The 12,659-nt window shown below is 43.7% G+C and overlaps 1 protein-coding gene and 1 non-coding gene across 3 annotated transcripts in view; both read left to right on the forward strand.

The window, feature by feature from the left end:
• Nucleotides 1-1,166: 1,166 nt before the first annotated feature.
• Nucleotides 1,167-1,239, forward strand: TRNAE-UUC (transfer RNA glutamic acid (anticodon UUC)). The gene has a single exon. It is a non-coding gene; the product is annotated as a tRNA-Glu (tRNA).
• Nucleotides 1,240-7,972: 6,733 nt separating this feature from the next.
• GNPTAB (N-acetylglucosamine-1-phosphate transferase subunits alpha and beta) overlaps nucleotides 7,973-12,659 on the forward strand; it is an 83,654-nt gene continuing 78,967 nt past the window's right edge. Inside the window, exon 1 of one of the 2 annotated variants that reach the window (XM_060164898.1) lies at nucleotides 7,973-8,289. In XM_060164898.1, the coding sequence (XP_060020881.1) occupies nucleotides 8,173-8,289 (117 nt within the window). In that variant the 5' untranslated portion in view covers nucleotides 7,973-8,172. The remainder of the gene's footprint in view (nucleotides 8,290-12,659) is intronic. The other variant, XM_060164899.1, reaches the window with a different exon arrangement.

Genomic DNA, 12,659 nt, shown 5'->3' on the forward strand with positions numbered 1-12,659 from the left:
TCAAAATCTGTAATTTGGACAAGGGATTTAAGCAAGTTTTAGGCCCATGATTGAATCATTCATTTATTCATTTTACAAACATTTTCTGAGTCCCTTCCCTAACAGAAACCTGATGGGCATGAAGAAGGTTTGAAGACGTATGAGGAGTAGACCCTGCCCTAAAAAAGGCTTACAGTCTTGTTCAAAATACAAGTACGCACTTGAGGATTTCAATAAAAGCATGATGCAGTGTTGCATACCATAAAACCATGGCATCTCACATTTATGGAGGATCTTTTTTTATTTTTTAAATAAAAAAATTTTTTTATACAGTAGGTTCTTATATAGAGGATCTTAACCATTATTTGGTTCAACCTCATGAGATGGTTAATGTCAAATAAGGGATAGAGAATTTACAAGCAGAAGAGATCACTGACTGAGGGTCAGAGTGATTTCTGAGGTTCCAGCCTAAGAGGCTGTGAGAGTAATGGTACCATTGATAGAGGCACAGGAGGTAAAACAGGGAGTGATTTAGGCACAACGATGATGAGATCTGTCTTAGACCCTGAATTTGAAGGAATAGGACGTTATATTGTCTAGTCTCCATTTGCTCCCAGATTCATTCCCATACCCTTTGCTGACCCCATAAATGGCTTTTCCCAGCCTCTTGCAGCTTCTGCGTGGCTGGCTTCATCCCTTCTGATAATGCCTGCATTTCTAATCCACGACTGCAACTCCTATTGGGCAGCTCCTTTTCCACAGCTCCAGCTCTCACCAGATTCTGATAACACCATTTCCTTGAAGATATTGTTAAATATACCATTTCCTTTTAGACATTTCCTTAGAGATATTATAATTTTGCCATGGAATGAAATGGAAAAGGAGAAGAGCAGAGGGCAGAGGTCTCGTCCATGTAGTCCAGACCACCTAGAGAGGACAGGAGGACACAACCCAAAAAAGGAATTTATCAAAGATACTTAAGGGGAATTCCCTGGTGGTCCAGTTAGGACTCTATGCTTCCACTGCAGGGGGCCCGGGTTTGATCCCTGGTCAGGGAACTAGGATCCCACAAGCCTCAGGGGCTGCCAAAATAAAAATTTAAAAAGATACTTGAGAAGAACCAGGGAAGTATTCTGTTCTGAATACCAAAGTAAGACAACATTTCAAGAAGGGGGTTGTTTGGGACTTCCCTGGTGGTCCAGTGGTTAGGACTCAGTGCTTTCACTGCTGAGGGCCCGGGTTCAATCCCTGGTCAGGGAACTGAGATACCCCATGCTGCATGGCACGGCCAAAGAAGGGGGTTATTGAAAATATTACCAAACAGTGTAGGATTCATTATTTCAGTGGTGTTTTATTATTTCAGAGGGCAGGGTTTGTTTTTTTTTTAGCACTTGGTTTAGAGTTGAGGGTAGTTGTCTCATCAGAGAGGGCAGTTTTAATAGCAGCAAGGGTAGAAATCAGGTTGTCAGAGGTTAAGGAGGGAACTCAATTTAAGATTTGCCAAGGGATTTGAATTGACATTTCATCCAAGAAGACATACAAATGACTAATAAGCATCTGAAAAGATGCTAACATCATTAGTCATTAGGGAAAGGCAAGGAAGTACAAATCAAAACTCTACTGAGTGGCTATAAATAAAATGAGAGGTCGGGGGTGGTGGTGGTGGTGGGATGAATTGGGAGATTGGGATTGACATGTATGCACTAATATGTATAAAATGGATAACTACTAAGAACTTGCTGTATAAAAAAATAAATAAAATAAAATTCAAAAAAAAGAGAGACGGTGCCAAGTGTTGGAGAGAATGAGAGAAAACTGGAATCCCCTTGCATTGCTCCTGAAAAGGTAAAATTGTGTAGCCACTTTGGAAAATGGTTTGGCAGTTTTTTCAAGTGTTAATGTAAACTTACCACAGAACTCAGCAATTCCGTTCCTTCATATTTACCCAAGAGAAATGAAAACGAAAACTAAGTCCACCTGAAGACATGTATGTGATTGTTCACAGCAGCATGACACATAATGGACCCAATCTGGAAATGATTCAAATGTCCAGTGACTGGATAAACAAAACAGGGTAGGAATACAATGGAATGCTGCTCAGAATAGCAAACAAGTCCAAGAGAACTTTTTTTTTTTTTTTTTGGCCGCTCTTTGTGGCTTGCGGGATCTTAGTTCCCTGACCATGCCCTCGGCAGTGAAAGCACAGAGCCCTAACCAGTGGACTGCCAGGGAATTCCAAAGAGAACTTTTAGGGTTATGAAAATATTCTAAATTCTAAGTCTGGATTACGGTGATGGTTGAACAACTATAAATTTACTAAGAACATTGTTGACCTAAAATGTCTCAATTTTATGGCATGTAAATTATCTCTCGATAACGTTGGTTTTTAAAAAAATGTTAACTAGATAATATTCTAGGAAATTGAGGTAAAAGAATTAGGGCGGTAAATGGATACAGAAGCCAAAATATTGTTTCATGATTGCTCAACAGACACTGAGGTTTTGACCCATAACTTTTTATTTAATATTATTAGAGAGGAACTTATCTCAATATAAAAGAATGTTTCAGTTTTTTAAAAAAAGGAATATTTCTAGCTTATCTAGAGGAACTTCTCAGAATTAATTAGCAGTAAATCTGCACATTGTGAAGTGAAAATAAAGCCAAGAAGAATGACTTTACCCATTGACTCTAGACAAGTATGAAGTGGGTTGGGAAACATGAGCAAAACTAGTTCTGTCTCATCTCAATTGCAGTTTTAATGCAGTTAAACCTGCTTTAAATTGAGGACTCAAAGAGGATATCAGCCCTAGGAAGGAATAGAACTGTCCACATTGCAAGGGAGAGAACTTAGAATGTAGCTTTTAGAGTTTTGTTTGTTTCACATGCACCTCACAATGGGACAATAGAGAGAAACCAGCAGCTAGTCTGTACTTGATGATAGAAGAAAAGACAAAAGAAAATAGACTTTTCTTTTTCATGAGCTTCCCTCTCTATTCACACTTAACGCTAATCATTATTAACCCTTTCCCTTGGTACCCCCTAGAGATTCTTACCATAATCATTTCCTAACCCTTTTGGCCTGAAATGTCAGAGACATCAGTTATATTGCCTTCTACTGTGATATTTGCACTTCAGATAAACTAACTCTGGAATTTGGTGCCCTTAACTATATAGCTGGTATCACTTGGATTTATACTGTTTCCTTAAGATTGGTAACAGTCACTATAATAAATTTAGAGCATTGCCAAAGCATTGTAGCAAAATATCGGAGTAACCCCTGCCAATCTTCTAGAAGGCAGACTGTGTAAGATACAAAAGTCTTCCTATTTAATTATGCACTTAACATTGCAATGAGTTAGATAATCAGTGTTTACGGATAATCAAATACCTATGTTGAGGGACTTCCCTGGTGGCACAGTTGTTAAGAATCGCCTGCCAATGCAGGGGACACAGGTTGGATCCCTGGTCCAGGAAGTTCCCACATGCCGCAGAGCAACTAAGCCCATGCGCCACAACTACTGAGCACGCATGCCACAACTACTGAAGCCCGCATGCCTAGAGCCCATGCTCCGCAACAAGAGAAGCCACTGCAAAGAGAAGCCCGATCACCACAACGAAGAGTAGCCCCCACTCACTGCAACTAGAGAAAGCCCGCGCGCAGCAACGAAGACCCAATGCAGCCAAAAATAAATAAATAAACAAATAAATAAATAAAATATGTATGTTGAGTGCTCATTACTTTGGCTCTAAGGAGCAGAAAACTAAAAACCAATAAAAAAAAATCATGGAGATCAGAAAGTTCCAAAGGTGTGAGGATCAGGAAATTGATACAACTTTCAAACAGAAGGGTAGGAGTTAGCTTTTGCAGGTAGGTAGATTTTGCAAAGTATATCATGGTGGGCTTGATATTGATCCTGGGAAATAGTTGGAACCTGTAGTTAAATGGATAGCTCGTGAGAACTTAAATGGGGAATTATAGGAGCTGGAGCGGGGTGGGCAGAGGGAGAGAGAGAATATATATTCTTTTTGAGCAAACCTGAAACTTTCACAAAAATTGACCATGTACTAGACAACAAAGGAAGCCTCTATGAATTCCAAAGTGTCAATATCATATGAAATACATTCTTTTACCTTGTTTTGGTCAGATCGTTATTTGTAGACTAGAACATCTACTCATCGATTTAAACAGAAAAAGATTCAGTTGGTTCATCCATGAACCATTAGGAGGGAGGAACAAAGATTTTAGGTTGAATATGTAGGAAGTGCTCCCCAAACCTCAGCTGAACTGAGCTCCAAGGGAGCTGTGGACTCTGCCACGGTCGGAGAAGAGCAGACCAGGACATCTGCTACAGAGGCAGGAAGCCACTTCCAGCAGTGCTGGCTTCAGAACAAAATCACACCTGCACTGACTCACTGGCAAAAAACAAGTGCCCTTTGCCCAGCTTCTCACCCCATGTCACTCCCGGATTAAAATCTTCTGTGAATTCATCTTATTAGGAGAATCTAAATTACACCTGGAACCCTAGTTTCAGGGATGTGCCAGTTATCAGTTGTTGCCTCTCAGCTCCGACTTCAACCGTTCAGAACTGGCTCCGTAATACTGGACTTGGACTTGGAGTATTTCTCCTTTGTAGTGACTATGACGCTAAACTTTGCCAGTAGAGGGCGCCGGAGGCATACTGCAGGAGGAAGGGGGCGCTTCCTGATTCCAGAGGGTTGTTTTCGGTTTTTCTTTCACGTGCTGCCTGGTGGGTTATTGTACCAGTATGTGGGGACGTAGTGGTGCTCTGCCCCATCCATGAACATCCAGAGAGCCCAAGTTACCACCTTAGCCTAGGTCTGGAACCATCTTGCCTCAGTTCCCCTGATGTGGACACTGTGCGCCCCAGGCAGGGCACATGCAGTGGAGCCCCACCTCCCAGAGTGCACCTGCATTCCATATTGACATTCATGCGATGCAATAAAGTTAGTACTTAGAGGGAAGCTTATAGTTTTGGAACATTTATGAAAAACAATAAACACTGAAACAACTAGCTCAAGAGCAACAGAGAAGGGAATTCCCTGGCGGTCCAGTGGTTAGGACTCCTTCCTTTCACTGCTGAAGTTCCTGGTCCGGGCGCAAAAATGCCCGCCTTGGGTGCGGCCAAAAAAAAAAAAAAAAAAAGGAAAAAATTGAGACAGACGAAGAAGTAATATACAAAATGAAACAGAGTAAATAACAATAAACATAACAGAAATTTAAAAACCTAGATGACTTGAGTACATTTCTGGAAATACCCCAGCCAAAATGATCTAGGTCCAGATAGTTTTCAAAGTGAGTCCTACCTCAAAATTTTGGTGTGTTCTTCATAATATTCTTTTTTTTTTTTTTTTTTGCGGTACGCGGGCCTCTCACTGTTGTGGCCTCTCGCGTTGCGGAGCACAGGCTCTGGACGTGCAGGCTCAGCGGCCATGGCTCACGGGCCCAGCCGCTCCGCAGCACGTGGGATCTTCCCGGACTGGGACACGAACCCATGTTCCGTGCATTGGCAGGCAGACTCTCAACCACTGCACCATCAGGGAAGCCCCATAATATTCTTGTTTCCATTAACAGCATATTGAAATTCAACTCACCAAAACTTCAATAATTCCAACTGTGTACTTGATACTTTTATCAGTTCAAAATATATACATTCATCCAAGAATTTTTATCAATTGGCTACTATAGGCAAGGCACAATACTAAGGGTAGGGATATATTATGAATAAGATGGGTAAGTCTCTTGCCTTTATGATGCCTGTATGGCATCGATGAAACCTACCAAAAAACCCACAAGTAAAAATCAAGTAAATAGAATAATGTATGGTCACACTAATGAGAAAAAAATGTATATTTGTTTATGTGTACATGATATATTTGCATTCACAAAAATAAACAGTGGGCCATGTTATGTTTTGGCTCTTGGAATTCTATCAGAAGCAATAAAATTTCTTAATAATTTTGTTTTATTTGATATTTTGCAAAAAAATTAAAAGTCTCCCTGGCTTTCTTTTTTAGGATAAAAAAAGAAAGGCATGAGGTCACTTACAACTGACCTGTGTTTTATGAACACACACTGTATATCCTGAAAGGAGGCAGGGGACAAAATTAAAGTAGGTTGTCTGACAACAAGCAAGTATTTCAAACCTAAAGCTGAAAAGTAAAGGCATTTCATAATGTGAACACTTTATTTTATTTTAACAACTTTTTACCTTGAGTAAAGCAAGGACTCAGCTAAATATAGATGTATCAGGAGTTATTTCAACTTTGCTTAATCAGCTAGTTCAAGCTCTTTGTTTGGGTTCAGTTTTCTTATCAAGCTTAAGGTAAGGCCTTCCAAATACACCATCTTTATATTCAACATTTACGTTTTGCAGGCCCAGGGCAAGAGGCTCTTCTTTGTGTAGGATCGTTTATTTTGGTTGCTCATTTTTCATCAAGACTGAGCAAAAGGTGACTCAGAGATGGATGGTGTTTTGGAGCCCAACACTTAAAGCATTCTCGTCTCCTAAGTTTCAAAACCACTGAGAATGTGGTATAGGTACAGAGAGATGGAGATCAAAGCGTCAGCTTTAGTACTGATAGGGTTAATTGGAGAATGTTGTTCACCTCCTCAGACAAGTGGGCAGCCAATACTTTCTCCCTGAATGAGACAGACTTTCTAGGCCCAGGCCCAGGCTGGGATACAGGTGCTCCTGTACTTGGCAGAGAGTGGGTCAGAACTCCTGTCTCTGGCAGACAAGCTCAATTCCTTGCAACCTCACCAGTCAGGTACCTCCCTCTTCTCCTGGGATGAGGGTTGGAAAGAGACACCAGGAGTGTTAATAAAATGTTGAAAGAAAAAAGTGTATCTTGAAATGAAATATTGTCATTGCAAACCCCTGGAGACTTAAGTCCTCTGGTTTTATTCCATTATGTGGTACTGTCTAAACCCCCTCTTCTACCTGAAGGCCCTGCTAGAAATCATCTGGTGCCAAAGTAGAAATAACTGACCCCCTTTGCATGGGTTCCTGCCCGCATGACTTCCAGTACATCACATGACTTCTATCATAACAACTTTTTCTGTATTTAGTGGTTTCTGTGTTTATCTCCCCAACTAGACTCTCTGGGAACAGCGGCCAGATCTAGTTCTTTTTTTTTTTTTAATTTACTTTATTCATTTATTTTTGGCTGTGTTGGGTCTTTGCTGCTGTGCACAGGCTTTCCCTAGTTAGGGCGAGCGGGGGCTACCCTTCATTGCGGTGCGTGGGCTTCTCATTGCGGTGGCTTCTCTTGCTGCAGAGCATGGGCTCTAGGCGTGCGGTCTTCAGTAGTTGTGGCGCACAGGCTTAGTTGCTCCGCGGCATGTGGGATCCTCCCGGACCAGGGCTGGAACCCGTGTCCCCTGCATCGGCAGGCGGTTTCCTAAACACTGTGCCACCAGGGAAGCCCTAGCTCATTTTTGAATATCCAACACCAAGCACTATGCCAGGCACCGGACACTAAATACATATTTAATTAATAAATGAATGAATGAATTTAGGTTTTGGCACATTTAGCCCCCAAATTTCCTCTTTCAAACAATATGGTTAGACAGCCAGAGAGGAAAGGAGGCCCATAACAGCATCTCCTCTTACGGCTGTGAAAAACCATGATTTCCCAATTATTGTAAATGCAGGAAGGGTTTTGTGCACCAAAACATTCGTGTCAATATAGCACCGTCTGGGTCGCGGCCTCCTTGCAGAGGCCAGCCCCGGCCCGGTCGCCCGCCCAACCCGGTTTCGAGGATCCCAGCCAGGCCGGGAGAGCCCGCGGCGCACGCGCAGTCGGGGAGGGCACTCGGCTGCCCTCCGCCCCTCCGCCCTGCAGGTGGCGCTGCTGTTCCCACCGCCGCCGCCGCCGACCCCGTCTCTAGCTGGGCTAGACCGGGGCGGCGCCGGCCGCCTAGCGGGCCGCGCGACCGCCTCCGCCGCACCGAGGGCGTGGGCTCCCGGCTCCCGGAAGCGGCGGCCGCGGCGTGGAGCCGAGCGGGCGTCGATCCCCGGAGCGGCAATGCGCGGCGGCCGGAGCCTGTGACCTGAGCGCGGCAGCCCGGTGGGGGCCGCGGAATGGCGGCTCGTTGAGGAGGAGGCGGCGGCGGCGGCGGCGACGTCTCCGGCCCTTCGGGCGCGGCGCGGCGTGTCGGCGGCCGGGGTGATGCTGCTCAAGCTCTTGCAGAGACAGACCTATACCTGCCTGTCCCACAGGTATGGGCTCTACGTCTGTTTCGTGGGCGTCGTTGTCACCATCGTCTCGGCCTTCCAGTTCGGAGAGGTGAGTAGAGGCGCGGGAGCCCTGGCCGGGGCGCGCTGAACCCGCACGACCCCACGGCGCCCCAGCCCCGGCGCGCTCCACTCTTGCCTCGCCATCCTCCCTGCAGCTCCGGGGACGAGCTCCAGAACCTGCCCTTTCCCCGGGGGCGCCGCGAACTCTGAGCTCCTCTCCGGGCTGCGGTTTCAGCACCTGGGCTCCAGACCTCGCTCTCCCGACGGTTTGGGGGATACGCGCTCCTTCTGCCGAGTCCCTTTCCCTCCAGGTGCCTTCTTCAGGGTCCCCAAGTCATTTGACTTTCTCCCTCAGGCCTTGTTCTCCACGCACCCCTCCCCGGGACCCAGAGTTCCTAAATTGCACTGATTTCTCAGTCCTTGCCCCACCTGCGGTTTCCTCCTCAGGTGTCACCCTTCTGATCTTTTCCCTTTGACAGAGGCACTTTATATTCTTAATCCCGTTTCTTCCCGGATCTCAAAACTTTGTCCAAGAGGGGTGTTTTCTTGGCACATGAATTTGCAGTGGGGAGAGTGTACGGGCCCCAAATTTAAAGGACTTCCACGTGAAAAGGTGCTTTTTTTTCATTTTTTTTGGTCTCTTATTTGAGACAGCTGAATATCATCAGTGAGCCCTTAGAGGCTGTACTGGTAGATGTGAAAACACTGATGTGTGTCAGCTCCAAACACTTTTCTCTATCCCGAGATCAGCTGAGCCTAGGGCCCCTTCCTGTGAACAGGATGCCCATAACCGTCTTGGACTCCAGCACGCAGTCTCTTGGGAATCAGCACAAGCTCTCGGGTCATGGGATATGCTAATCATTTAGATTCCAGATCACACAAACCCAGCCTGTCTTGATCTGCTGTTAGTTAAAGCGTAAAGCATATGTATAAGTATAAAGTAATTCGTTAAGATTGTAAACCCCAGAGGGTCCAAGCAACAGGTTTGGCAGGTGGAAACACCCAGGTTTAATAGATTTTGTGCCCCTCTGGGTATGGACTTTAAATATTTTCTTGAATGAAACAGCCTTTTGATTTAGGTTGCATGGCTATTTCATGACTGACAGTCTAATACAGTATTCTTTGTCATAAACAGATGTACAGGAGACTATGAATAGGTGAGAACTGGAGTACACGTATGTGATTTTAGAGAACATCCCCTTTTAAAATGTGTCTAGGAATTGGAAGAAAGTTGTATTTTCAAGTTGTTAGAAATTCGTCTCTTTGTTTTATTTTTTTCTTTTTTGGGGGTAGGAGGTTGCAAAAGGTTTAAAAATTGACAGAATATTTTTCAGAAATGCCACAGTATACATTTGCTTGAAGTCTGTACCCATGCTGGATTGTGGGCTCCATAAGAGAGGGTGCTATCTTTAACCACTGTGACCAGGTGCTGTGCCAGGTACTGCCAGAGTATACAGTCTAAATATTTGTCTAATGAATATATGGCATGATTTTCAGGTTTACACTTTTAGTAGTTCTTGGTCTAGGGGCTGATGAAAATAAGTCTTATAAGTAAGGGTTGAGAAAGTGCCCCAGACTTGTAAATGTGGAATATGTACCTAATATTATACTACCTGCTGTTCTGTCTTTGTTTCATGTATTGCACCTTAATGCAGTGATTGTATCTATACATAGTTAAGTGTCTTATTGCTGATAAAAGATTTTTTTGGCCCTGAGTAATTTTAAGTTAGCTGTTTATTAACTCCCCTGCAGTGTGAAGGTGACTCAAAGGCATCAGTTGTTAGCCTGCCCTGTCCCCTAGGGCTCTGCCATCACTCCGGACGCCTCGTCTTGGTGAGGCAGGGACTGGATTAAAGGTCATTCACCTGAAAAAAAAATTTTTTTTTCTTTTTATGTATTCCACGTCTGGTTATTTAGTTACTGAAAGTCTTGAAATGGCCACAGATCTTAAAGTTTGGAACAGACAAAAGAAATGAGAGGCAAAGAATGCCAGCAGGTGGCATGGGAAATGGAAACAGCTGGCTCGATACCCCTACTATATTGCCTGTAGTTAATTTCTACAGTGCAGCTGAAAAGAGGAGCTGCAGGATTCGGCAGATCTGGGTTTGAATGCTGGTGCCAGTATTAATGATCGTGATCATGGCTAATACATAGGGCTTATCAGATGTTAGGCACTCTCTTGACTGCTTTACATATATTAACTCATTGAATCCTCACAACATCATACCTGTGAGATGGGTACTAGTGTTAACCACCCCCCACCCCTGCCTCCAATACCAAAGTCTGAAGGTGGTCAAGACCCTTACACTCAGCACCGTATCCTCCAGTTCCGCATCAGGGATACTGGAGGGCTGACTGTATACCCGTTTTACAGGTGATGAAACTGAGGCACCTGCACAAATTAATCCAGCTAGTTCATGGCGGAGCTGGGCTTCAAACCAAGGCAGTGTATGGCTCCAGAGCTGTACTCTTAAGCATGTCTCTATGGCTTCTCAGATAGTCTGGGCTGTCCCTTATATGATCTTCAGAAGGATACTTAACCTCTCTAAACTTCAGCCTCCTCATCTTCAAAAAGGAGGCAAGAATACCTTCTTTGCAGGGTTGAGCCTATTAGCTCCTGGCACATAATAGGCTCTCGTTAAGTGGTAGAACTACAGCTGCTATCATTATTGTCATCAACTATCTTATGCCCTTCATACTTATTTTGAAACAAACCTTTGAAATAGAATATGCTCATCACACAGTTAATATTACCAACTTGTTAATAACTTCACTGATTGTAATGGGTAGAAGGGCTAAGATCATTGTTAATTGTGGGTTCATCACTATCTTTTTTCCCTCTCTCAGGATAAGTGGTATTATTGGCTGCTACCTTTTAGTAAGCTATTTGTATACTCATCCAAATACTGAGAAAGAAAAGTGGAATTGAGAGAGGGAAGTACTAAAAAAAATTTTTTTTTATTTTCCCCTTAAGTTGAGCCAGGTCCTTTTGAAGAACCCTTGGGAACTCTGATGAAACAAAAGCAGAACCTGATCCAAACCCACAGGGAGGGCCCTCTGGATGGGGACTAATGGCCACTGAAGTGCATCGCCTTGGGTGAGGGTAGCAGGTAAACTAGTTGATTTCAGCGAGTCATGTGGCCTCCGGGAGCCTCAGTTTCCTCATCTATAAATGAATGATTATCCCTTTTAGCTCAGAAACTTCTGATTTTAAATGTTTGTCCTCTGTTAATATTGTATAGACCTTAAAGCGTGCTTTTGAAGTAAAAATCTGTTATTTCAGGGTCCTCATTATTTAGTACATTTTATATGGAAATCCACAATCCCTTATCTGAAAATTCTACTGAACTTTGGAATTAAACATCGGTATCTTGTAGTGAAACATGTATTTACACTCAGTGGGGAGAATAAAGACAATAAATAACTTCAAGTCAGTTTAGGTCAAGTTTTGCCACCAGATGAGTTCAGGTCAGGTCAGGTTTTCTTGCCAAAAAAGATCTTCAGTGTTGAGAGCTTTTTGGATTTTAGGATTGTGAATAAAGGATTGTAGATCATTACTGGGTATGTGTGTATCTGTGTGCATGTGTGTGTATAAAATACAATATATCACTTCCTTACATGTACTAAGTATGGAAACAAAGACGTGTCCAAAAATTAACTTCAGTGAGGGAGTCAGACAAGTTCAGATAGAATCTACCCATACTGGGTAGTAACCCTGGCCTCCCTCCTCTCTTTTGCTCACCTGTCTTCTATCGCCATTTTGGATTAGTTAGATATTCAGTGAAAAAGAAGATTGAAAACTGGGTCCAGCTCCAGTTTCTCATACTGGCCCAATTTCAAGAAAGAAATTAGTTATGCTTATACTTGATTACTTTGCTCATTAAACAGATACATTTTGAGTGTGTTCTTTGCCAAAGGCAACAAATAGTCGACGTTATAGGAACCTGGCCTGAGAGCTGGGAGGCAGCCTCTGGCGTGGCTCTAGCCCCACCATAAACTGTATCCTCAGTGGTTTCCAGACTGTGTTACTCCCAGCTGCCTCCTAGGTTGGGGCAGCCACTCTTGCCTGTTTGTGTAGATTTCTTTTGGGTGTGGAGAAAACTTTCATTATTAAAAATGTTTTAAAACTTCCAGACTGGATTTCTCACACCCCCATTTTAGCTTTAATGTTCTGTGAATATACATTTATTGGATGTTTCACATGGGAAAGCATGAACTATAATGTAATGGAGTTTGTGCTACAGAGAAAATGCCGGTGGCTGCGCTGAGCCTCTTTTATTTGGCTGTGCTGCGTGGCTAGCGGGATCTCAATTCCCCAACTAGGGATGGAACCTGCGCCCTTGGCAGTGAAAGCGCAGAGTCCTAACCACTGGACCGCCAGGGAATTCCCTCACTGAGCCTCTTTAAATGGTATCTTTC

The sequence above is a fragment of the Lagenorhynchus albirostris genome, chromosome 11 (genome assembly GCF_949774975.1).
Source record: "Lagenorhynchus albirostris chromosome 11, mLagAlb1.1, whole genome shotgun sequence".
Lineage (NCBI taxonomy): Eukaryota > Metazoa > Chordata > Mammalia > Artiodactyla > Delphinidae > Lagenorhynchus > Lagenorhynchus albirostris.